The 25,427-nt window shown below is 36.9% G+C and overlaps 2 protein-coding genes across 6 annotated transcripts in view; one reads left to right on the forward strand and one right to left on the reverse strand.

Annotated features, from left to right (window-relative positions):
- The window catches only part of LOC148836563 (uncharacterized), a 72,967-nt gene extending 63,879 nt beyond the window's left edge, over nucleotides 1–9,088 (reverse strand). For 2 of the 5 annotated variants that reach the window (XM_088912739.1, XM_088912734.1), the window contains exons 1-4: nucleotides 9,017–9,088; nucleotides 8,375–8,498; nucleotides 7,280–7,450; nucleotides 6,349–6,391 (exon numbers count right to left, since the gene is read on the reverse strand). In XM_088912739.1, the coding sequence (XP_088768865.1) occupies nucleotides 6,349–6,391; nucleotides 7,280–7,326 (90 nt within the window). In that variant the 5' untranslated portion in view covers nucleotides 7,327–7,450; nucleotides 8,375–8,498; nucleotides 9,017–9,088. Of the gene's footprint in view, nucleotides 1–6,348; nucleotides 6,392–7,279; nucleotides 7,451–7,960; nucleotides 8,031–8,374; nucleotides 8,499–8,758; nucleotides 8,825–9,016 lie in introns of those variants that run through there. The other 3 variants (XM_088912735.1, XM_088912736.1, XM_088912738.1) reach the window with 3 other exon arrangements.
- Nucleotides 9,089–9,718: 630 nt separating this feature from the next.
- Nucleotides 9,719–25,427, forward strand: part of LOC148836564 (uncharacterized) — a 68,261-nt gene continuing 52,552 nt past the window's right edge. The window contains exons 1-2 of the mRNA XM_088912740.1: nucleotides 9,719–9,869; nucleotides 23,398–23,454. Of these exons, the coding sequence (XP_088768866.1) occupies nucleotides 9,771–9,869; nucleotides 23,398–23,454 (156 nt within the window). The 5' untranslated portion in view covers nucleotides 9,719–9,770. The remainder of the gene's footprint in view (nucleotides 9,870–23,397; nucleotides 23,455–25,427) is intronic.

Consider the following 25,427-nt stretch of genomic DNA (forward strand, 5'->3'; position numbering starts at 1 on the left):
GATTGTTATTGTTATTGAGATTTACAAGATGGAAAAACTCAGTTGAGACTCAAATAAGAGGTCATTGAGAGATATTGAGAGAGGCGGTTAATGTATGTTTACTATCCAATACTAGTGCAAATGACACCAAAAGCATTTAATCAATATTCAAATTCCATATACCTTTTCTAACACATACATGTATACCATAAGTAGAGAGATAAGTGTCTTTTGATAACATGTAAATATAAATTAACTTCAAGTTGATGAAACTACATTACTAGGAAAGAAAAATTGCTTTTAAAAACTTAATGTGGCAGCTGAAGAAGTCAGAGAATTATATAAAATGATATAAAAGTCTGCAGAATCCCCTTGTAATTGTCCTCACTTACAGTATGTGAAGATAGGCATCAGAACTACTGTTCTGAACCACAATTTAGCAATAACAGCCATAACATTTGTATTTCATGGCTAAAGCCATAGAATATACAGTAAGTGTTTAAATAATACATAACTGCCAAGTGAATTTTCTGATATATTGTCTGTTTGAGAAAAAATAAACAGAGCCAAGCCATGCATTATTATTTAAGTTGCAGCAATTAGATTCTGAGTTACTCTAAACACCGGTTTGTGCAAGATATGATGTGAAAATATAGTGCAGAAGGAAACCAAAGTAGACCACCTTCAGGCTGATCTTGCTGAGCAGGTGAGGCTGGAATTTAACCATGTACAACTTTGCTATAATTTAACTCATAAAATTACAGCATTGAGCTCAGCATTTCAAGATACACTGAAACCACTAACATCAATTATCATCAGCTTAGCTGAATAAAAACAGTAGTTTGAGAAGACTTCTTCAATTACTAGCATCATCACATTATGTTCATGGTAAAAGCTTTACTGTAAAAGACTGTAAACTGTAGTGATTTGCAGGGTTGCATTCTGAGTTATCTTCCTTCATACTGTATATTTGGACCATATAAGGTTGCTGCTGGAAGAGGTATTAGTGGGGCCAGTAGGGGGTGCTCTCCCTGCAGTCTATCTGGGTCCTAATGCCCCAATATAGTGATGGGGACACTATACTATAAAAAGGCGCCGTTCTTCAGATGAGATGTAAAACCGAGGTCCTCTCTGTGGACAAACGCTCTGTTGTCATTAAAAATCACAGAGCTTTTACCAATCATGACCTCCTAATAATCCCCATCTATGAGTTAGCTTCATTGCTCTGTTCTCCTCCCCACTGATAGCTGATGTGTGATAGCTGCTGTAGCATCATCCCAGTGGTGGAGGGGAGTCCCCATTACCTGTAAAGTGCTTTGAGTGGAGTGTCCAGAAAAGAGCTATATTAATGTAAGTAATTATTATTATTAAACACAATCTTGGCTATTGTAATGAAATGACCCTTAGTGATTTTTTGCTCCACAAGTAATTGAAACAACGTGTATATTTTATTTTGATTGTGTTTTCAATGCTATATAAATATAATGTTTTGTGGGATTAATGCACATAAACATAGGATCTGTGCTTCTCACAGGATTTTTTTGGTTGATTTCTTTCTTTTCTACATAAAAACAATTATGGTGAATTAAGGTTTAATCTGAAATCCAGCTTCCTGCAGAAAATATATCAAGAAAGTACAGTTGTTTGGCGTGATTATAATAATTTCTCAGGTGGAGTTAAGTTTAGTATTATTAATCCAGCTATATGCCCTTGTCAGATGGAAGACACACAGAATATCTGTGGCAATAATTTTGTGGTATTTTACTCCATTTCGCACTTGGACCCAATGCACTAATGTCTCAAAAATCAGTCGTTCCACAAAGTGAACAGAGCATAGACTGCTGTCATGTGTAAACAGGATTCAGGGAACCAGAGAATGACAGCTTTTCACTCTTGTTTAAGGTACTCTGCAATGCAGTACAACTGTTTAAGGTCTTGTTGAGAATCTGTTTGAACATAAAACCCATTCATAGGAGAACTTACATAGCGGCAGGGAATTCTGCATAAATGCAGTTTACTTTATTGTTAATTTTTGATTCTGCACAAAATGTTGTTGCACATATTCTGATATTATAAAGTCATACTATCAAAAGCAGTAAAGATTAAATAAATCTTGACTTTTGCAGATACTGTGTATGAATTGGCACTGACAGCCTTACCTCAGGAAATTCATATAGAACTTTTATGACGACCTCCAAGAAAGAATTTGTAATCCAGAAACTTCAAAATGATAATATTAACAATGTGAATAATCGGTGCATCTTTTTCTTTCAAATGCGTCGGGGCTTTTGTCAGCTGCTGCTGTATACTGTATACGCATACTGGTCCTCACCAGGTTTGTGTGGATGCGTGCTTGAGATGTCTTTTAGATCCCAACAAAACTGTAAACACCTGGTCAGTGTTCACTTTTATCTTCTTCTTGCTGCCAGAGGGAACGATTTCACTATATGGCCATAGAAAATGACACCCCCTGCCCCTCAACATACTCCCAGACAGACTTGCTTGAGGCACTTGGTCTGGAAAATTGCCACTGTCCTATTCTTAAAGCTTCACATCTTGGATTTGAACTTACAGCCTCATTCAGATTGCCAGCCTACCACATGCATGCACAGGAAAGTGTTTTGTGAAAGTGAATTGTTTACATTGCTACCCCAGATCTGTTTTCCCATTCCCTTAGGCCCTAAGCCATCAGGATATAGTGTACTCACTTTAATAGCTGATCCGGTGCAGTTTTTGGTTTATTCTGCCATGAAAGTAACAGTGGACATTTTCTAAAAATAAATCCTTAATAATTAAAGAAACAATGTGTAAATAAAAAAGACCTGGGAGCGGTTCTTAACTAGTGAGAAACAAGGGTTCACTGTATTTGCTTTTCTGGTGGGACACTAACCAGAAGAACTGTGTATTCTCCTGCTGCATTTCTAGCATTCACAACTCGCAAGGTGAAACATTAAATGGTCGTTGTTATACGTTTATGGCATAAAAACAAATAGAAGTTTATAAGCCCTTCAATACTGCACACAACATTAGAATTTGATTATTTCTGCATGACTAATTTAGATACTTTATTTATGCAGAGAAGTAAATTGAGAACAAATTCTCATTTGTACCCAAAACCTGGAGCAATCCAATTGAAGTATTGTGCTCAGTAGTAAAACAAGAGTGTTTCTCATGGGATTTTAACCCAAATCCCTCTTCTTCAGCACTAAGTTCAGTTCTACTTTCACTAATGTTGCCATTTATTCATTTGGTTAATTTTAATTTGGTTACAATTTAGACACTATTTCATTAAATAGTGAAGATTTTCTGTAAAATTAACAGAAAAATGTATTTCCTTAATCCCTACTCACATGGTCATACAGTATGTACAGTGTCACTCATGCAGTATGTGTTTGGCATTGGATTGACACTAAAATAAAGATCCTGCAGACTTGATTGTCCAAGTCACTACTTGCTATCTTTCAATGTTTCACTTTGTTTTAGGAAACTAGGTTGCTTTAGGTAACTAATGTTAAATAAATCAGATATGAGAGGAGATATTTAAATGTTAGTGTCTGATACTATAAAATAATGATTTTATATATTCTGAAAAATGCTTCATGCATAGCAATGCTGGTAGTGTACTGTAGTTGTCAGCTTACATTCCAAATTTACATGCATTTGTCTTTCATTAAGCCATAGTCTCATTATGTAATACTCTTGACAAAATGTGGGCAGGGTTATAGAGGTAATATATTCTGGGCCAAGAGTTTTGATAAGCCTGTAGCAGCTATAACTCTGCCTGCCAAAGTTGTAGTTTTTCTGTCCTGCTTCCAGGATGAAACTACATTTCAGGAAAGGCAAAGAGGAAGATGATTAGCTCACTTCCTGTGTGATGAGCCTCGGCTGTTAGTGATTACCATGCTTCTCAGGATATAACAGTGTGACAAGGCCAGTTCTACTGGTGTGTAAAACTGACGATCATTCAAACTATTAGCCTGAGAATATGTAAGTGTAGCTCAGGTTCCACAGGTGTAGTTAAGTTTTAATAGTAGGCTTTTGAACCTGACATGTGCTGGAAAATGTCTTCAGAAATTTTACATTAGGAACATTAGGAAGAAATTGTTCGGGGGCTGGTTTCTCATCTAATGCCAAAGACTTTGGCCACCGGGTTACTCGGCACCAGAAACTATCACAACACATACTGTAGTTAAAATTGATGACAAAATGAATGCTGTCCCATTATGCTACTATCATTGATACAGCTGCTGGGTTATGGAGTAAAAAAAGTCCAGTTCTGGTTTACATGACATTTTAAAATTATTTTGGTGTTAGAAACTGAGATGTCCAATATTATAATATATGGGGGGATATACAGTGCAGAACATGATTAACCTTGCCTGTTAAGTTGTCTTGTCTAAATGCTGTTCTATTCCCTTACTGAGAGCAATGTAAGAGATATGAATGAGATATGAGATATACAGTAGGCTGTGGCACTGAGCCCTTGTTATGGAGGAGATTTTTCAAGCGCATGGAAATCCCAGGAACTACCATTAAGAATTTGATTCTAAAATATTCCTGAGAGATGCACCTAGCATTTGCTGATAGCAGTGTTACCCACCCATAGACTGATCTTGTCATCTTGTCAAGATTTCTGACTGCTCTCAGAAGCTAAGTAAGGCTGGGCCTGGGCAGTACTGGGGTGAGGGAACAAAGAACAAAATCTTCTTTCATTTCAAAATGATAGGTGCTTATCTGTGCTGATGTAAACCACGCTGATTACAGTAACAGAGCATTTGATGTTTTATTAGATTCCTAAATTGGGTTCTCATCATATCTACACCCCATAAATTACAAGTTATTGGAGTTTCTGTAGTGTGTAAAATTGCTATCTTCATCTCTGTATAGAGATTATGGTTATCTCACTATGTGATTGAATGGGAGCACTTACTTGATGATTATGTTTCACAGAGCATCATGTTACCCCTTATAGAAGTCTCTAGGTAAATCTTCAATAGGATTTTCCTGCATTTAGTATAGTTTTATAATAGTTTTGTTGTAGTTTTCTATGTCTACACTGTTCTTTACCATAGTAAGCCATGAGGAATATCAAAAGTACCCAAGGATAGTAAAAACTCCATTTATAATATCCGCCATCCATTTTCTAAACACTTTACCCAATACAGAGTAGTGGAGGAGCCAAAGCCTATTCTAGGAAAAGGCACAAGGCAGGGTACACACTGGATGGGACACAAGGCAGACACAAACACACATGTTCGCATTCACACTGGGCCAATGTTCCTAGAAGCCTATTTAACTACTAGTATATCTTTGGAATGTGGGAGGAACCTGGAGCCCCCAGAGGAAACTCACACAAGCACAGGGAGAACATATGAACACCGCACAGATAGCACAGCAGGAATTGAACCTAGTTACTAGACAGCAATGATAACCACTGCGCCACTAACGTAATTACAATATTATTCATTTTAATTATAAATCTATTTATAATAGACTTTACAAATATACTATAAGCCTCGGTATTCCCATTGTCCAGTGTAGAAAAGCCTAGAATGCATTGTCTATGCTTCTAAAAAGATTTTGTGCACATGCAGAATAATAGTTTGTTCATTAGCACCTCTATTAAGAAGACGTAGACAGTCATAATTTCTTACTTCTCCTCTCTTGCTTCTCTGAAGCAATCAATTTAAGTTAGGTGCTTAGGATGAGCAACAGACTAATTTTGTGAAATGACTGCATTCAACAAAACTGAAAAGACAATACTTAAGGAATACAGACTGATTTCAGACTGGCTACAGATAGCAATTATATAATGAGAATAGATAGATACTTTATTGATCCCGTGAGGGAAACTGCAGTGCAACAGCAGGTTTACACAGACAACACAGCCACAGTGTAACGAATGATACAACAATAATAATAATTATAATACAATACATACAATACAATCAGTACAGTGAGTATTGTATGTATTGTATTATTATTATTGTATCATTTTATTGTATTCTGAATAATAATCAGGATTAATATATCCCATTTTACTGAAAACACTAGAGAAACCTTTAATCCTAAGGAAGCTGTTGCAAGGAAATCTCTTCATTTTTGGTTAAAAGTCACACAATTGCCTAGCCTAGAAGCTTGTCAAAGGACAAACAAAGTGGAGTCTCTTCTTTTAATTTCCACATGTGATCAAAAGACCTTTCGGGCCACTTATAATGTACCTGGGAGAATTACATAGTACTAAATAAATGCTAACGATCATGTGTTTGTTCCAATCAATGTTCATATTATTTGGACACTTCAATTAGAAAGTTGTGCATCAGGCATACCTAACTGTATAGTAAATGACAGAGCAAGCAAGATACTCACCCCATTCACATTCTGTCTTGCAATAATTAAGATCAAGGCCCACCTGTTAAAATAATTTAAAAACATTACTAATCTTACATATTCTCATATAATTAACATGAATCTCAGAGCATGTTTTTTGTGATTTTTTTCCTGTTTTATATTTTACAAATAATTTTTAAAAAATTGATAAAAGCACACCATTTTTTATTCTATTTCCTGACTTTTACAAGCACTCTGACATTTTACTGAGAGATTCATAATGCACAGAATTATTATGTTCTTCTTTCGAAATTAAAGCATACTGTGAATCTCTCTAAACAGACATGTAATTTGATCCTTCATGATGCAAAAGTCTTCAACTGTTAGAAATAATAATAATATAATACTTAAAATTTTGGAGAAATAGAAGAACAGGTGAATTCTGAAGCCATGGGTATTTTTCTAGAACTGAATCATAAGCACAATTAATTAAATCAATTAATTAAGTTGCTTTTTTAAACTGTTCACTCCAAGAAGAAGGAAGCAGGACACCTGGACACGCCTCCTAGTTACTCTCCTCTCATCAAGACTGGTTCTGATGAATGGATCAGTGATTCATTGATTAAACTGATGAAAGTCATTGCAACTACTAAAAATGAGAAGAAGAAAAAGCACAGCCGCAAATCAAAAGGTTTGCAACAGATAAAAAGAAAAACCAGATGATATAAACTCATATTCAGGGGCTATATCCAGGTACACATAGCACAAAAGCTCCCATTAACACCATGTAGAGAAAGCTGATTGGGAAGAAAGGAAACATTATAATTTTATTTGTTAATAATGCACACACTTTCTGTGACAAGGAAGGATTAGGGCAAACTTGACTTGGTTGACCCATAATGTGATAATAGTAATGAAATCTCATCAGAAAGTTTTTAACAATTCAGATGGTAAAATGAAGCCAACTTACCAAAGAAAAACAGAAGTCCATTCAGCAAAGTACTTTAGCACCGCCATTCACACACTGTAAAGTTTCCAAATGACACATAAATGTGTTCACGTTGTGTGCCAGTTCAATGTTGTCTCTCTTCTCTGCTGCATGAATCCTGTTGTCTCAATGTCCTCTGTGAAAGCACGGCTTCTGTAGACAGTAATGTGGAATTACACTCTGTTTCATTAAAGGATTGCTAAGAAACACAGTACTGCCTGATTTTAAATTATTGGATACATGTATTGGTGGATACACCAACTTTATATGTATTGCTTATTGATTGCTTGATAGTCTGCATACATATGACAACAAATGAATTGTGCTTTAAACTAATTTAACTGTATAAAACGTCTTCACAAATAATTTCCTTACTGCATATCAACATTTCTGGTAGTCTGGCATTAGAAAAATATTGTATAAATACACGAATTCGGACAGTAACAGAGGAATGTGATAACAGAAAATTTCAATTCACAGAAGACGTTCCTAGGTACAAGGTAGACTGTGATTTTGAAGTTTAAGAAAATATGATGGCATTCACAAACGGTATAATTATAAGTATTATAAACTGTAATCGTAATCTGTACCGATGGAAGCTCAAGACAGTGTTTATTATTATAATTTACCAGGACTATAGTTTTGAAGGAGCGTGTTATTTACCCTTCTGTGCTATGCGGAATTCCATATGCATCAACTGACAAGATCGTATTTTTATTTTATAAAAACAAACATACTGCACTAAGACAATATGAGCACATGATTAAAAAAAGTTAAAAATATTTTCAGCAAAACAGAATCAACGGTCTTCATGAAGACATAGCCTTTTCTCTCCCTATTACGGTATCGGTTCTCTCGGTTTGAAGTTCGATTGTGACCGAGGTAGTTCACACGAATTAATCGCTCATCATCGCCTCATGGTGTGTAAACACATTGAAGAGGATATTATTGCGAAAAACACAGCTAGAAGAGCAAATACACCCCATTATAAAGCAAGAAAACGCTTTCAAGGGCCGCATTTTGTAATATATTGTAACGGATTCGGGTTATAGGGCTTGTGCCCTTTCCGCTACCGACCTAGTTTGTTTCTCCACCTCACGGGCGCGAACCCGAGACTCCGGCGTCGCTCAACAAGTGTCTTGCCGGTTGAGTCTTCCTCAGCGCGGGCGGCCAAGATCCCTGCTATGCGCAGAGGCGTGTTCTGTACAATATAACATGAAGTCTCTGTCATTTTGCACTTGTTCTAGAAACCCAGTCAGGAAATAATCCCAACCATCTGCAAACCATTCAAATTGGCCAATTTCTCCAAATTTCTCATAATTTCTAGGGAACCATAAATACATTTAGCTACCTGTATATACATGTATTTTGGTTTTTATATTTATAAAGTGCACATCGGCTTTCAATTTTTGACACTACTGAAATGATCTCAATTAATGAAATCGAGGAGCGAGCACACACCTCTCTCCAAAGACAACGCGCACATTGAAAGCCAGTTGCTGTCCACTGTGTTGTCGCACCTCTTCTGCAACGAGCTCAAGTACTGTACTAGCAATATAAAAGAAACTTAAAATTAAGCACATTTTATTTTACAGAATCTAGTGAATGCAACAGTTAAACAGAATAATTAAGCAAGCAGCTAATTCCTTGTGATATATTTATATAGATGTTTTAGGAGTTTTAATTCTGCAAATATTTGTATTAAGAACATGACCCTACCTTATTGAATCTGTCTTTTCTTCCAATTCCAACACTCTAAAATAGCATCAGCTCTAATCGGGCTATAACTTCCACTAAAGCTGGAAGGATTCTTAAATGACCGCAAAGAACGCAGTTTCTTTTACCGTACAAGCCAGAAAACAAGGGCATTCTCTTTCTGTGAAAAATATACTTAATTTTCTTATAACTGTCTCTTCAAATTATTATTATATTTTCAAATATTTTATTTAAATAAAAATGTTTAAGAACTTTATTCTGTAGATTATTGTACAACTTCAAGTTTGGTGTGGCCTCTAATTCGTAAGCAAACGAGATGAGGATCTTCTAGTCATTTTACGGTAAAGATAAATTCTGATTGGATAATGAAAAGCGACTCAAGTTTTGTACACTACTTTAACCTTGCAGATTTTTTTTTTATTTTCAACCAGTTAAGGCAAGCTTCACCGCCCTGTGAATGTTATTTTTTTAGATTTTGAAAGATGAACCGCTGTTGGAGATGACAATGGACTGAGCACTTTGAAGCTCACCTGGGAATGTTAAAACCTGAAGGAAAAATAAAGGTGTTTTCCAAGAAAACAACTTTCCTGTACAGCAAAGTAGGGCTATAATAATAGCAACACTAATTCTACTACAGTACGTACTAGTTACAACTGACCTGTTTCGAACTCCCTTTCTGCATGGTGCTACAGAGGTCAGAAAAAGTTGCAGGAGATGACTGACACGAGAAAGGTTGAATGCTCGGCGTGACGCTGAAATGGCCCGCTTTCATGTACCACTATCTGAGCAGGTTCACACTGTCCTTCTAGTGGTTTCCTTGTGGGGCGCGATCTTGCGAGGAATAACGGCGAATGAAGTAAGTATTCGGTTTTTATTTGAAGTCTTTCTTCACAAACACAGAGATACGGAGTGCGATTGCATCTCTTCACCCTCTTCAGTGATGTTGCTGCTTGATCGCAACAAGCCTGGCTACACGCGCTGCCCGCTTGACAGCCGGATTTCCAAGGAGTACCCAAGTCTTGTAGCACATGGGGTGCGGGTGACACACAGTAGATATATTAAACTCTCCATTTTTTATTAACCGAAGCTTAAAGCTAAAGAAATACGTTTTTTTTTCTGGGTGTTGGGTGTCTAGGCATTTGGCGCTCTGAATGCTTAATGTTCCCCTTCCCCACCTGTGCTAGATAAAAAGTGCATGTTATAAATTATTGTGGTACTGTACCTAACAAAGCTTTGGTTTACTACTCTATGTCAAATTTTAGCAATTGATTCGTTTTCGGATAATTAAATATTTGCCATGACAAGAAACTGTGCAAGGTAGGCACAGTGGCGCACTGGTGAGCATACAGTAGCTGCCTGGCAGCTCTTTGGCCCTGGGTTCAATTGCAGACCTGCGGCGCTCTCTGGGTGGAGTTTGTATGTCCTCCCCGTGTTCGCGTGGGGTTCCTCCCGGTGCTCTGTTTTCCTCCCCCATCCAGAGACATACTGTAGTGCTAGGTTAATTGGGCTCTGGGTAAATTGGCCCTGGTGTCTGTGTTTGCCCTGTGATGGACTGTCGTCTTGTCCAGGGTACACCCGCCTTGCGCCCGCTGCTTGCCTCGATAGGCTGCTCCCCTGAAACCCTGTACTGGGTAAAGCTATGAAAAAAAATTGATGGGTGGATATATTCTGCAAGACAAACTTTAATGACTGCTTTGATACAGTATATGTGTGTGCTGTACTTTATTTACTGTACGCGAAAATGTTGATAAAAAATGTCCTTTCATTTTTAAAAATTATATTTTAAAACTTTGTGCGGATCAAACTTGTAATCGATGGAGCAGTTCATAAATAAAGCACAAATAAACAAAAAATAACTCGTAAAATTAGGAAGTCTTGACTGACGACGTTGTGCTGTATTTGTATTATCTGCGGTACAACAGGTGGATCAGGGCTATATCCTATAGCCGCTAATAACTAATGTACTATTACCACCACTGTTGTATAGTATACTGTAGGTGATGTTGGAAATGTTCCTTTGTGCACGGATTTCTCAAGTACAGTGTATCAGATTAAAGAGAAGTGTTGGTGCAATTTCCCAGTGTATCAGTCTAATATCGGTCCACTTGAAGTAATTCTTTGGCTGCCTTTACAGAAGAACCAGATCACGTTCCGTCACATCACTAGCTAGGCGCACAGAGCAGTAATGTGGTTTTCGTTAGTCAGTATTAATATTTTAAATCCGGTTGGCTATTTTCATTGGTATTGATTTCCAGGTGTTCAAAAGTGATATACCCTTGATATGTTCAGCCGGAAACCTTTAAATATCACAGTGGGTGGATCAGGATACTGTTAACTAAGAGTCGGGGCAATGTGGGTCATATGTTCTCTGCCGAATACAGACGTTTCCGGATCGTTTCCTTAGTCGTTTTCATTTACGACGTATTTCAGTTTGAAAGAGGATTACGTTTTTAGGTTATATAAAGGTTGGGTTCTGGTTTATCTGTCACCTCTCGACCACTTTTAAGTTATAGCAACTTAAATTATTTAAATTGCCATTTCGTGGAAAACTTTAAAATCCTAATATGGGCTAATTTAAATATCTTGTTTTGTCACAAGTTACTGCAGTGCTGAGATATGCAGTTTTGTCCAGTAAGAAAATGTAACAAAGCGGAAACCCGTTCTGTTCAGACACTTCATATTGTGTATATTTTGTCGAGTCGTGCTTTCTATAGATAATGTGCATACAGTACTACGAGGTATCTTTGTTTTAGATTTACAAAGCATCGTATGAATCTCTAATCACTTTAAAGGAAATTAACTTTATTCATTTTCACAAGCGGGCTGCACGTTGGAGCAGTGATTAGGATTGCTGGCTCGTAGCGCTGTGTCTCAGGGTACTGTACCTTTCCAGACCTTCGGCGCTATCTACATGGAATTTGTACGTTCTCCGCTTGTTCGTGTAGGTTTTCCCCAGTAACTGTAGTTTCCTCCCACAGTCGAAAAAGACTTACAGTGCTTTCAGGTTAATTGAATTCTCAAAAAATTGTCATTTTTTGTCACTATGTGTACCTTGGCCTGCAATGAACTGGTGTTCCATCCACTGTGTACCTAACTTAGTGCCCATTACTTGTAAAGACAGGCTTCATCTCCCCTGCAATCCTGGATTGGCTCAAGTGGTTAGAAAACGGATGTACGAATATTGTAACGCATACGGCCGACATTACAGGTTGTGCGAGCCGGCTTACCGGTGCGGTGACGTCACCGCCCTTCCCTGTGAATAGCAGGGACCGCAGCCGTTGAGCTGAAGGGAAATCTCCCTGTAGCTCAGCGGGCTGGGTCCCTGGTAAGTGACGCGCCCAGCGGTGGGGTGCCAACCTCAGGGCTCATACCCACGTGAACCCGAGAGCGCTACAATATTTACTTTTTCCAATTTCAAAACCAATCAAATGAAAATAAAACCTACAGTATCTGTATTTTTCTACATTGTGACTTTAGTCACATTCCATCATTCTTCTTAGACTGAAACTTTGAGGTAGAAGCCAATGTCATTTAAAAAAAAAAAGATGTCCTGATGTGAATAGGCTGATAGTTGCAGTATGATTGCTATGCAGAGATTCTTTGACAAAGTTGCTATCTACAGCAGACATCTGGTTATAACATGTTCAGTCCTGCTTGGAATACAGTGTATCTGTTTTTTTTTCCTTTCATGTAATATGTAAAAAAACACACTTACTGTATAATGCAGTAGAAAGAAACATTTTAGGTGTTTTTACACTTGGAAAAGTCATCGAAAACATGTTTGTTGGACACTGTTAGCAAATCTTAGTTTTAAGTGCTAATATAGAAGCAAGAAAATATTTTATTAGTTTTTAGGCGCAATGAGTGGTACCTATTGTAAGGTGTGTAACTTTTAGATTGTCACTTTTGTTTTAAAAAGGCCAAGCTTAGAGTAAATTATGCTCTGCCTTGATGATGCATATCTGTCTTTTACAAATACAGTATGAATAAAGCATCTGAGGTTTTTATTGAGCAGGCAAAATCAGCTGGCTAACAGCTTTTATAAAGCAGAGAAGATGAAAAATGAAGCTTAGGGTGTGTTTTAACAGTATGCACTGAGGTTATCAATGAGGAACTGTATACCAGCTTATAAACCATGCAACGCCTTGTTTTACTATATTACATTTTATCAAAATATATAAGAATGGAAAGTAAGTTTGTCAGTAGAGAATTATGCAATGTTTGAAGGGAGGAAAAAAGATTTTTAAATAAGTCTTTCAGAATTCAGAGGGAACGATTTTACCGCTTAACATGTTCCAGTCTGTCAACTTTTGTTTAAATTGTTCTATTATAGAAGTGTACGGGTGATTGAAAAATGTGTTTACCATATCAATGTGCCATTTCTCCCTCCTGCTGACTAAGGCACAGAAAGGTGAAATTGCACATGATAGTGAAAGGAACCAAGGGAAAGAAAATGCCAAAGTTAATAACTGTTCAATTTTTGTCACATAGGGGTGTCCTTATGACACTCATCCGTTCGTTCAACCATTTTCTAACCACTTTATTCAATTCAGGATTGCAGGGAGCTGCAGCCTATTTTGGCAAGAAATGGGCACAAGGCAGGATACGACCTGGATAGGGCACCTGTCACAGGGCACACGCAGAAACCGACACGCACACACTCACACCAGTGCCAGTTTTCCCTGAAGCCAATTAACCTACTAGTATGTCTTAAAGGGAGGAAACCAGAGAACCAGGAAACCCACATAAACACAGGCAGAACATACAAACCCCGCACAGATAGCACCTAAGATAGCCCCTTTGAAGCAGCAATGCTAAACACTGCCACTATTACATTTTACACTTGATTATCAAGTATTTATTGAGCTCTACACGTATCATGAGTTATGACGGCCACCTCCTGGTCAATAACACCCTTAAGGTCCTAAATTGTGTGACGAGCATGGCAAATGTACTTTCTAATCACCTTGTTTTCAAATTTGTAAACAGAGTAAATGTAATGCCAAGCTTCAGACTAAGATTGATCGTGCTTATACTTGACTGGAATGATCTAATTTTTCCAGATGTGGTTTCAGCTACTGTATATTCCATGGAAAGAATATAATAAATATACAGGTACGTGAAACATTGCATTGGCAAAGGCAACCTGCCAGCTTTTTTTAGCATTCATTTAGAAAGCCATGAAAATGTTTTCAAAATATGAAAAAATGCCATGTCAAGCGTACAATGCATTTTGTGAATTACTAAACATGATAGCGATTTTTAATAGTAGTATTAGGTCATGAAATACAGAAACAAAATGCCATACTCAAGTCTAATAGTTTTAAACAAGTAAATTACATTTATTTTTAAAATTCAAATATAATCTTAGAGAATATGAACAGAAGTACAGTTCTGAGTATGACTTCCCTGAACATTGATATTATCCTGTGCAACGTTGATGTCAGTGGTCTTGTCTGATAGCATTGGAGAGTTGGTGCCACCAATATTTTCTTGCATTAAAAAAAGATTTCTCCACATATTAATATACTCCTGTTACCCTGTAGTTTGGCTTGAGCAGCACAAAACAGCACAAAAATGCTTCCAGGATCAAAGCTGGTTTATCCGAACCAGTCTGCTGATTGTTGAAGCCATCGTCTTTTTCTCCTGGCACGTTCTCTCACAGAACAAAAATGCCACCTTCAGCCATGCCAATTGAAACCAGCCGATCTTCATGGCTGAATCGGAACATGTTTGTATCTTTAGCTAATGTTCTGTTAATAATCTGGACTTTTTCAATGGCAGGAAGGTAGGTGCAGCAGTAGGTACTGCACCGACAATGACAAGTTTTACCTACAACTTGTGTGGTAGGTGCCCAGTGTTTATTTTTAAATGCTCTTGGGTTGTTTTTAGAGTCCTTTGCTAACTTACAATTAAGGATGCAAGTCAAAACTCAAAGATAAAAATATTGTGATTAATGTACAATAAATTGCACAGACACTTTTTAATTTTACCCTAATTAGTAAACTATACACACAAATCAATCTTGTCTGTTATTTTTTCTCCACTACACTGTGTCCAGAACCGTGATGTATAAAGACAAGATTATAATAAGAAAATGCCTTTTGATGTAACTACAAGTGGAGTCACAAGTGGCAAATTGCCTGCTTGGTGTTCACAACCAGTATTTCGTTATACTGGTATTGATCACATGGTTTATTATGTTTTAAGCTGGGGAGCGTGATTTCTGCATAGTTTTGCTCTACAGAGAAAGTCATTCAAATTCTCCAAGGATGGGACTCATACAAGCAGAGAAAATGTGTTGAAGAAACTCTGACTTTGTCATGTGGCAGTTCCACTATGATATCTTACTACAATGGGAAACATCATATAATGGAATTATATATACATATATTATCTGGCAACCTATATAAAGAGGCTTTAAAATTCAACAAATGAGTATTGAAAACAAACCTTGTAGACATGTTATTTGATCTTTACATACTGTAAAATCATGAGGGGGAGGCATGGTGTCACAGTAGTTGCATTGCTGCCTTGCAGAGCTGGGGCCCTGTGTTCAATTCTGGACTTGGTGTGCTGTCTGTGTGGAGTTTGTATGTTCTCCTCGTGTTCACGTGGCTTTCCTCTGGGTTGTCCAATTTCTTTCTCCAGTCCAAAGATATACTGTACTGGTAGGTTACTTGGCCTCCAGTTAAGTTGGTCCTTGTGTGAGTGTATGCGGGTTTGTCTGTTTCTGTCCACAGTGCAGTCACAGTGCAGAAACAGTGCAAGGGTATATCCCGCCTTGCACTATTTGCTTGTCAGGATAGGCTCCAGCTCCCCTGTGACCTTGAATGTGATGACAAACAAGAGGAAGTCTTTTGGCTCATCTAGCCCACTTGGTAATTAGTAGTTAATTGATCAAAGGATGTCATTCAGCCATTCCCTGAAAGAAACCAGCGTATCGGTTTCAACCACATGGCTATTTAGCTTGTCCATACTTTCACAATCCTTTGGATGAACAAGTGCCACCTGATTTGGTTTTAAATGCTCTCCCAAGTAGTTTCCAGTTGTGCCCTCTGTTTTGTGTTTTACTGTTTATTTGACTTTGTATATTTGTATCAAGGCACCTTGTAGTCTAAAAAGGTAAACCATTACCAGTTATACTGTTTCTTTGAATTTCCAGAGACTGACAGCGTTCTTTGACTAATATTTTTTCTAAAGTAATCTTTTGTTCTAGATATTGATTTAATCTTATACGTATTTTTGTAATTGACAAATAAGCCTAGATCACAAAAAGTAAAAACATTAATTTACTGTGGATCCTATAGTCAGCAGAATGTGTGTACTGTAAACATGTTATTTGTTTTACATCATGCACCCCACGAAAACAAAATTTTTGAGACGCAAGACATGTTTAGTCTAGTAAAAGACACACATCAGATCGTGCAGACAGATTTGATTCATGTAAGGTGAATTAAGGAGACTTAAAGGAGTCCTGAATGTGAATAAACTGAACATTCTTCAGCACATGTTCTGGTGATGCCCATAACTGATAAAACACAGCTTGAATCTGTAACTTCAAAAATTCAACACACTCAGTAAGTGTCTGAACTGGTATTTTTTGTATATTTTGTAAGTTATGTGCTGTCACCAGCATGTGAAATATAAGGGTTTAAGTCTGCTAGCATCTTCATGATTAGGAAAAAGACAATCATGGTATGCAGTTATCCTAATGCCTTACTTCCACAAACATGTGGGAAGTATCTCCTTTTTCTAATTTCCACAAGATTTATTTCTGATGTAATACATTCAAACTAATTTTTTAAATAATTACAAATGTAATGTGGATTTACTGTACATTAAAATAGATTATTGTTATGTTTTCTACAGTACTGTATGTCAGTTTATTCCAAAAGTCAATACTTAGTGTATATTAAATAAATCAGCACCATGGAGAGCTCTAAACAGAAATTCTTTACAAATATAATCTTCATGAAGGGAATTGATCATTCTTGGCGACTCTGTTAAGTCCTGTTTCAACATTAGCTTCTGTTGCCATTGCTACATCTATGGCATTAAAAACTACAGGATTTTAAAAGCTTCTGGTGATATAATGTTAGATTACATCAGTGACAAATAACACATTTAAAAGAGAGGAAGGAAAAAAAGCTCACCTAAAGTTTTCTGACTCTTTTTTAAAAAGAAAAGGGTAAGCAATATATATATAATCTTGTATGCAATAAATGTATGCTTGCTTTTGTGCATTATAATGTTCATTTTTGTGTTTAAGTATGACTACTGAAATTAATGCACTATTTGGCATTGAGAATTCCAATTTGAAATTCAGTCTGAATTTTAAGTAGCTCCTGTTAACAATAATACACAATTACACTTTAATTGTAGAACAATAATTAGAGTCTAAAATACTAAATGATTTTTAGTTGATGTTTTATAGTTTAAATATAGTGTGTATTGCAGGAAGAAATTAACAGAATATGTACTGACTTGCAAGCATAATGGCATGTCATAACACAGGTAAAACACTACAGGCACATTAAAGAGGTTTCTTCCTACCCGTGTCTCCCAGCTCTTGATGATAAAAACAAAAGAGGACTTTTTTTAAAGCAAAAATGCTTCTTTTTTTTAAACATGTTACCCTTATACAGGTCTGTTAACCTCCCATAACAAAAAATGCTGTATATTATTTTTGCTTTGCCATAAAACTTTGATCTGATTGAGACGTTCAACCAGCACATATTTTCTCTTGCAGATATAAGGAGCTAAATATGTTGTTTCCAGTGGCAAAGTACACGAAGTTATCTTGTTCTCAGCAATGTCTGAGACGTAGTCATAACTTACGTTGACTTCACAGGGGCACGTTCTGCTTCGCAAGAGCTCTCGTCACTCACAGTTTTTCCTTCCTTATGCAGAAATGCAATTCTATCTACACTATATTTAATTGAAATCAAAGCTATTTTGTTGGCCATTTTGTTTTCAGATATCTATTAATCCCCCTACACCTGTATTCTGTAAAAAAAACACCCTTTACGCATGTGCAGGAAGGAGCAAAGTATGTTAAAGATAAGGAACACCTGACCATGAGATGCATTAGCTCCTACAACACTTTGACTTTGCAATTATGTACAGTTTGCCTTGGATCTTGGTACTCAGGTTTTAAAAACTCTGATCAAGGTGAATTAAAGATCACTGAATAACAAATAGTCCCAATTAATAACAAATGTGTGAACCAACCGGGTTTAGTAACCCTCTATGAACTAATAAACATCTGTACCTGTTTTTCTAGGTTACTCACAGATTTTCTTAGATAGGAGCATGATTTGTTCCCCCAAGTGTGTGGTGAACACCAAATTCACAACATTTATGCTGTTATTATAGGATGGATCTACTGAATTATTGAAATACCGGATTCTGATTGCTCCTTGAAACTAGGGTGAATCTTTTTCATGTTTATTGTTACTGTGTGTAATATCTTTGGCACAAAAATATTAATATGAGTAGTTTAGCCATTGTATTTATTTAACTCCAAATTTATTTTGAGGATCTGCTTCTCAGACATTTTTAATATAATATAATAAGACCATTGTTCCCCTTAGATGCATATTTAGAGGAGGTGTTTTCATGCTTTGAATTTTTGTAGTTATACAATTTACATTTCATTTCCAATAAAATGGCAGTGTGACTTTATTGCAGCACAGCTTTCAAGAGTTATTAAGAATAATAAGATTGATGTACAATAATGTACCCCAAACACAGCAGGTACTGCCCTGAAATTAATGCATTCACCTACTGTATGTGTTCCAGATCACGATCAGATGAATTGTGAGATTATTATCTTCGTGTCTGGTATGTTGCTTTTTTGTACTGGAGCCAGTAGATCATGGACTGTGACTATGACTTCACAATTCTCCCAAGCAATAATTCACCGAAGTGAATAGGCATTAATTAATTGACTTTTGCTGCCAGTTCAGCTACAGGTAAAATATTTTCTGAATCTTAGTTCTAGGTGTCTCTGTGGAGACGGGGATGCCCATAAGTCACACTTTGTGATTTTTAATTTGAAAAACGCGTTCCTGTAGAAAGATGTACAAGTTCCATGGCACAGAAACTGTAACAGCATAGTCAGGTTCCTTTACTTAAAAGGCAATTTAACCTCTTCCTTGTAGGTGTGTGTGACTGCAGAGTTATTTTTAGAATCCTTCCATGTTTGGTGTGTTCTTGGAAAATGCATAGATTTGATTGTTTTTTCATATTTTATTAGGCACACAACGTCCTTTATTGATTGTTTTTATTGGTCATATATATATATATTTCACATTTCCTTTAGGAATGCTTTAGATCAGTGGTTTTCAGTCTTTACTGCAGCCTGCACCCCTTTGGTTCTCAAAATCTGTTTTCACTGTGCTTCTTGAAAATTGTTGAAGTAGGTTTTTACTTTAAACCTAACATACATCATAACTAGAGAATGAAAGAGAATTACATATTTTAATTTTGCAATAATTTAAATGATCTTAATTTAAAATTAAGAGTACACGAGAAATTACACACTTTTTATAAATGTATATGTTAATTTTGCAATAAGATTAAGAATATGTAAACAATTCTAAAAAACTCCAGCATCTTGCACTCCCAGGGGGGTGTGAACACCCCAAGGTAAGAATACAGCTTTACTTTGTTCTGGTTGTGACAGTGCAGCATGTTTTTTTGTGCTTTTGCTTGCATAATGGCCAATAGAGGTACACTGGATTCTCACCTCAGAATGGAGAAATGAAGATACTCTAACTCCCATGTTAATAAAAAACGTTCAGGGAGCAGCTCATGTCTTTATAATGATGGGTTTTAATAATAATAGCTTACACTTATATGGTGTTTTTTTGGACATTCCACTCAAAGAGCTTTACAGGTAATGGGGACTCCCCTCCACCACCACCAATAATGGGGAGGAGAACAGAGTGATGAAGCCAATTCATAGATGGGGATTATTAGGAGGCCATGATTGGTAAGGGCCAATGGACACTGAAGTTACACCCCTATTCTTTTCGAGAAACACCCTGGGATTTTTGACAACCACAGAGAGTCAGGACCTTACTTTTACATCTCATCCAAAGGACGGAGGCTTTTTTACAGTCCCCATCACTATACTGGGGCATTAGGGCCCACATAGACTGCAGGGTTAGCACCCCCTGCTGGCCCCACTAACACCTCTTCCAGCAGCAACCTTAGTATTTCCCAGGAGGTCTTTTATCCAGGCTCACACCTGCTTAGCTTCAGTGGGTTGCCAGTTGTGAGCTGCAGGGTGATATGGCTTCTATTTTAAAAATGATAAAATAGTTACTAATACTGACACTAAATGATCGACTGACAGAATGTATATACATTAGGTCACCAATCTAATTGTGAAAATTCCTACATTCCAACCAATTGCCAGTCAACTATTCACCATATTGTAGGTGTCAGCTATTCACATTACACTTGTAACTGCCTTTTTGGCGTCCTCTAATGGCAACACCCTTGTCATTGCATTCACAAGTACACCTCAATAGGCAATTCACTGCAGATGGCTGTAAGGAATTTCAAGTGTTCAGATTGAAACATCTTTTTTAGTTGGATAGGTACTTATTCTTCAATTACTGTGAATTTTAGGTTTCATGAAATATAATGAATGTTTAATTCTTTAATTTATTGATATAATTATATATATAGTGTATGAGTGAGGAAAAATTAAACTGCAAAACTAGAAAACAAACAGACCCATATACTGTACTCTGGAGGGATGAGTCTCTGGAGGAATGAGGCTTAATACTTTGATTAAGGGCTGTGTAGTGTTTAGTGCTGTACCTGGCGACTGCTCCAGATTTAAAACGTCTTCTTCTGTGGGTTTTTGTGTTGTAGGCTTCTGGATCAGAAGTCAAGAGAATTCTTGGCATGACTGTACTGTGATTAGTGGATGCTACAAATGTGCATTATGAAATAATTGTTATGTTATTAAATTTAAATTTGTGGTTATGTACAAAATGTGTGAAAATGACCAAATTTGACATTAACATTATGCAATAGCAATAGACATTAGACCTTTTTTCATGATACAGCTACGTGATGTTTTGTAAAAAAAAGACAGATTACTCTTTAATTTGGATTTTGTTTTCTTATGAAAGTCTGTTGCCTGTGGGGTAGTAAATCTACTTTTTTACATATTTTAAATCAAAGAAAACAGCTTTGGTAGTTTAAAAAAATAAAATTATCCAAAACGCTTTTATTTCAAATAGAAATTCTGAGTTCACCACATACAGTATATAGAGTAAGAGAAAATATGTTGTCCCAGTGTTTTAGTTTTTTACACAGTAAACTGGCTTGATTACACTGAAAAGATCTTTACTAAAGGAATCAGAAAGCTTTTCATTTGTGACTGCAAACTGTCTTCGACTGTCTTGAAAGTGCTGATGGGGCATCTCATACTGCTGTCTGCCTGAGGTGACTGTGTGTAAGGTGTGGATAGAGTCACCTGGTCTGCCAGGCTTTCTGTTGTCTCTGATTTCTCAGTAGATCCTGAGTTATTTGTTCCCTGCTGCATGCCTTCAAAAACCCAAACAACGCAGGAACTGTATCAGTATCTCTCACCTGAGTCTCAGTGCAATGCAGATGATATCTCTCATTAGAAGTCATAACAATCATTTAACAAAGAAATATTCTACTACATTGAAAAAAAGAAAAAAAACTGGGGTGAAGACCTTTAAACTTGATATAAGATTATCTGGTATTCTTGTACAGTCTACCTTGCTGCCTTCTATACATATGTGATAGGGGTGAGTGCAATCGAACAGATGAATTTGAATTATTTTTATTCTCAATTAAACAAAAAAAATACTAGGTAATGACCTAATTCTGGCAACCTGTGGTAAACACTGGTATTTAGATTTTACTTAATGTCATTGATTACATTGTAGAACATGCTTTATGTAAGACAAATAATAAAATCAATCAACAGTTTTATAGTTTAGTGTTTTTCCATCCATTCCTTTTCTAACATCCAATTGAGAGTCGCAGAGGAGCCAGAGCCTTATGCCTGCAGCAACAGGATCAAGGCGGGATACACCCTGGATGGGACACCAGTCCAGTGCACAGACACACACAGACATGCATACACTCACATCAGGGCCAATTTTCCCAGAAGCCAATTCACCTACCAGTATGTGGGTTTTGGTCTGTGGGAGGAAACTAGGGCACCCAGAGGAAACCCATGCAAACAGGGGGAGAACATACAAACTGGAATTTCACCTAGGGCCCCAGTCTTGTGAGGCAGCAATGCTAACCACTGCACCACTGTGCCATCTAGTTCACTATTTTTTTAAACTTGATTATTTCAAGAAATAATATATAACACATAACCTTAAATGACCCCAGTCACACACTTTGAAAATAACTGAACAGTGACACGTGAATCAGAGAACAAGAGTGGAAACTCTGTGGAAGTGCATGAAGGTACAGGGTGTACTTCTTTACTCAGAGTGGTGGGAGTGTGGAACGAGCTACCCAGCCATGTTGTTGAAGTTGATACCCTGGCGTCTTTCGAGTAACTGTTGCATGAGATCCTTGGATCATTTAACTAACTACTATCTACCAAACGGACTAGAAAAATACAGTGGCCTTCTCTCATTTGTAACTGTTCTTATGAAAAATGCCATTTCTCTCTTTTATAATAGCGATTTAAATTAATGATTAAAATACGTGACAATGCCATACTGATCTTAACTTTCTCACTGTTTGAAATACTAAACAAGGTATTGTTGATGTAAGAATTACAAGAACAAGCTGTTAAAGAGATTAAGCAGACTTCTTCTTGTTGAAGAAGAATTCACTTTTGTCCTGGGAAGATAATGAACATAAAGATGTGGTGTTCTAGTGAGAAATGTCTTCAAGGACGTTTGAAAGGGTCTTTTTCCATACACAAGATATCTGTATATACACAAACCTCCTTAAAACAAAATGTCTGGATCGAGGTCTACAAAAGAGTTGTTATCTTCACACCAGTTTTAAATAATCAAACTTTTCAGGGAATCAGGGAAATTATTTCAAAATAAACATTTAGGAATGAAACTATAATACAGATATCTGTTAGCATTCCTAATTTGGTTTGAAGAGGTGACCACATGCAACAACACTGAAAGAACAAGTGAGGAAAAAGGCTTGGATTTTGGGGAAAGGAATCTTGTTATCCAGAAAAGCGAGACATTCCTTTTGATATCTGCCTCAGATGTCCTCACACTCCCAGAAACAACTCTCATAGGCAATTGTGATGTTATTCTGTAGACAGGTTACTGTGGGAAAGTTTGTGCCAAAAAGCGCTGAGAATATTGCTGTCTGACTGACTTGTCCTTGCTTTTCAGGGTTGTTTGTGCACTGGCAAATCAAATTGTTACTGTGATGGAATGAAAGGTGACAAGGTAAGAGTAATAATGTTTTAATGCATTGAGTATCTGGTTAAAGAAGAGTAGGTAGGTTTTTCCTTTGGGGCCCCACACAAGGCTCATCGAGCCAGAGTCCATTCTGGTTTCTAGGCAGAAAACAATCAGAGAGCACGTGACTCTGCGCCAGTCCATCACAGAGCCCACAACCAGCATGGTCCCCATTCATCCAGCTGGTTGGGCTGGAGCATTTGAGATGTAAGGTACCGTACATGAGCATGCTGCTTTCAGGCCAGGCTAGGGTTAGAGTTACAAGAACCTTCAAATTTTGACTCCATTTTTCCTTCTGGTTCCATTTGAATTGACAAGATTGAGAGGGTTTACACAATGGAATGGGTTGTCTTAACACATTTAATTTGACTCAGTTTTGGAATACCATTCTCAAAATGCACAGTGCAATACGAGCAGTCAAATATTTCCGAACAAAAAAATTAACTTCAAAAAAGTTCAGAAAAGTTCACTTCAGTCCCAAAATACAGCAGTGAAGCTAAAAAGCATCTACAAAAGTATTGTATTACGAATCCTAACCCTAACCCTAGCTGGGGTTTAAACGGAGTAATTCTGTAATCTGTCTCTGAAAGCCCCCATTTATAAGATTTGAAAATGTCTCTCAAACCACAAAATATGGGCCTTAAACATGCAAATCCATGCATAAAACCTTTAGAAAATGTATCCTCTTTCATACCGTGCCTTCTTGAGTCTGTGTTTCATTCAATTAAAAAGTGCTATTAAAATGGTACCTCACTCAAGGCACAGAGAGAGTATCTGCAGCATGGACTTGAATCCCCAACTCCTTAGTTTTGAGAACAGACACTTATCCACTACACTATGCTGATTCCAAAATGATCCCATCAGGTATTGTGAATTAATTAATGAAACAATAATTTACTATAAGAATGATAAAGTTCAGCCATGAAGATACTTTTAAAACAATTCCAGTTCTGTTTTTTGAATCACACCAGAAAACGTGTGGCAACTATAATGAGATGGAATGCAATGCAAAAGATCACCAAGCTGCCACATTTAGTCATTTCCTGGGTGGTAATTGAAAATGACTGCTTACAACAGTCTCTTGAATGTCGTGCAATTGTTTTCATCACCTGAGGGAGTTTTTTAGTATTTCTCAACTTCCAAAACAATAAACCTTTCTTCTGTAGAAACTCTTTAACAGTGTGAGGTCCTCAATAAACTACTTTAAAAAATGAGGTGTGCAGGAAGTGTAGTAACAGTACATTTTGATCAATGTCCTGAATAGTATAACAGCTGTTGTTAAGCATTCTGATTTTTTAAACATCCTAACATACTGTACTGTAGATAACATTGGCCTTTCAGCAATGCGGTTTGTATATACCCAGTGGACGGCATATAAGGAACCCCTGTCAAACAAGGGGCTGCACTACTGTGAGCAACAAGCACAGTCTGAACAGGGTTTCAGTAAAATGCTTAATATTTGGTTCAATATCCCAATTTTACACAATTTACCAATTTTACTCAATCGCTTCCGATTGCGGTATACACCTGAGACCATTTTACACACACCAGTGTGCCATGGCATATACTGTAGTTTGGAAAACATCACCTTAAATGACCAGAAATGATCTTTTAGATTAGATTTGTAAATCATCACTTTCTTTAAACACATTCGTCTTATCTTGTTGATACCCATGCATTCATGTTTTTAATACTCAACCAACTTCAGTCATGCCTTCATCTGATAAAAGCTGATAAAACATTTTTCCTGACATAATGCTCATTGAAATGGTCTTTCATAGCAAATGCTAGATTTACTCTCATTTTTGGTAAATGAATGAGACACTATTTGGCATTGTCGTAAAGGATCTAAATCTCTCTGGAAGGCAGTTGTTTGGAACTTACTTTTGATTATCTGTTAGACAGAGGACACTTTCACTTGCATGCGAAGTACAAGGGCATTTAACCTGAGTAGGTACATT

The sequence above is a fragment of the Atractosteus spatula genome, chromosome 4 (genome assembly GCF_055471065.1).
Source record: "Atractosteus spatula isolate fAtrSpa1 chromosome 4, fAtrSpa1.hap1, whole genome shotgun sequence".
Taxonomy (NCBI): Eukaryota; Metazoa; Chordata; class Actinopteri; order Semionotiformes; family Lepisosteidae; genus Atractosteus; species Atractosteus spatula.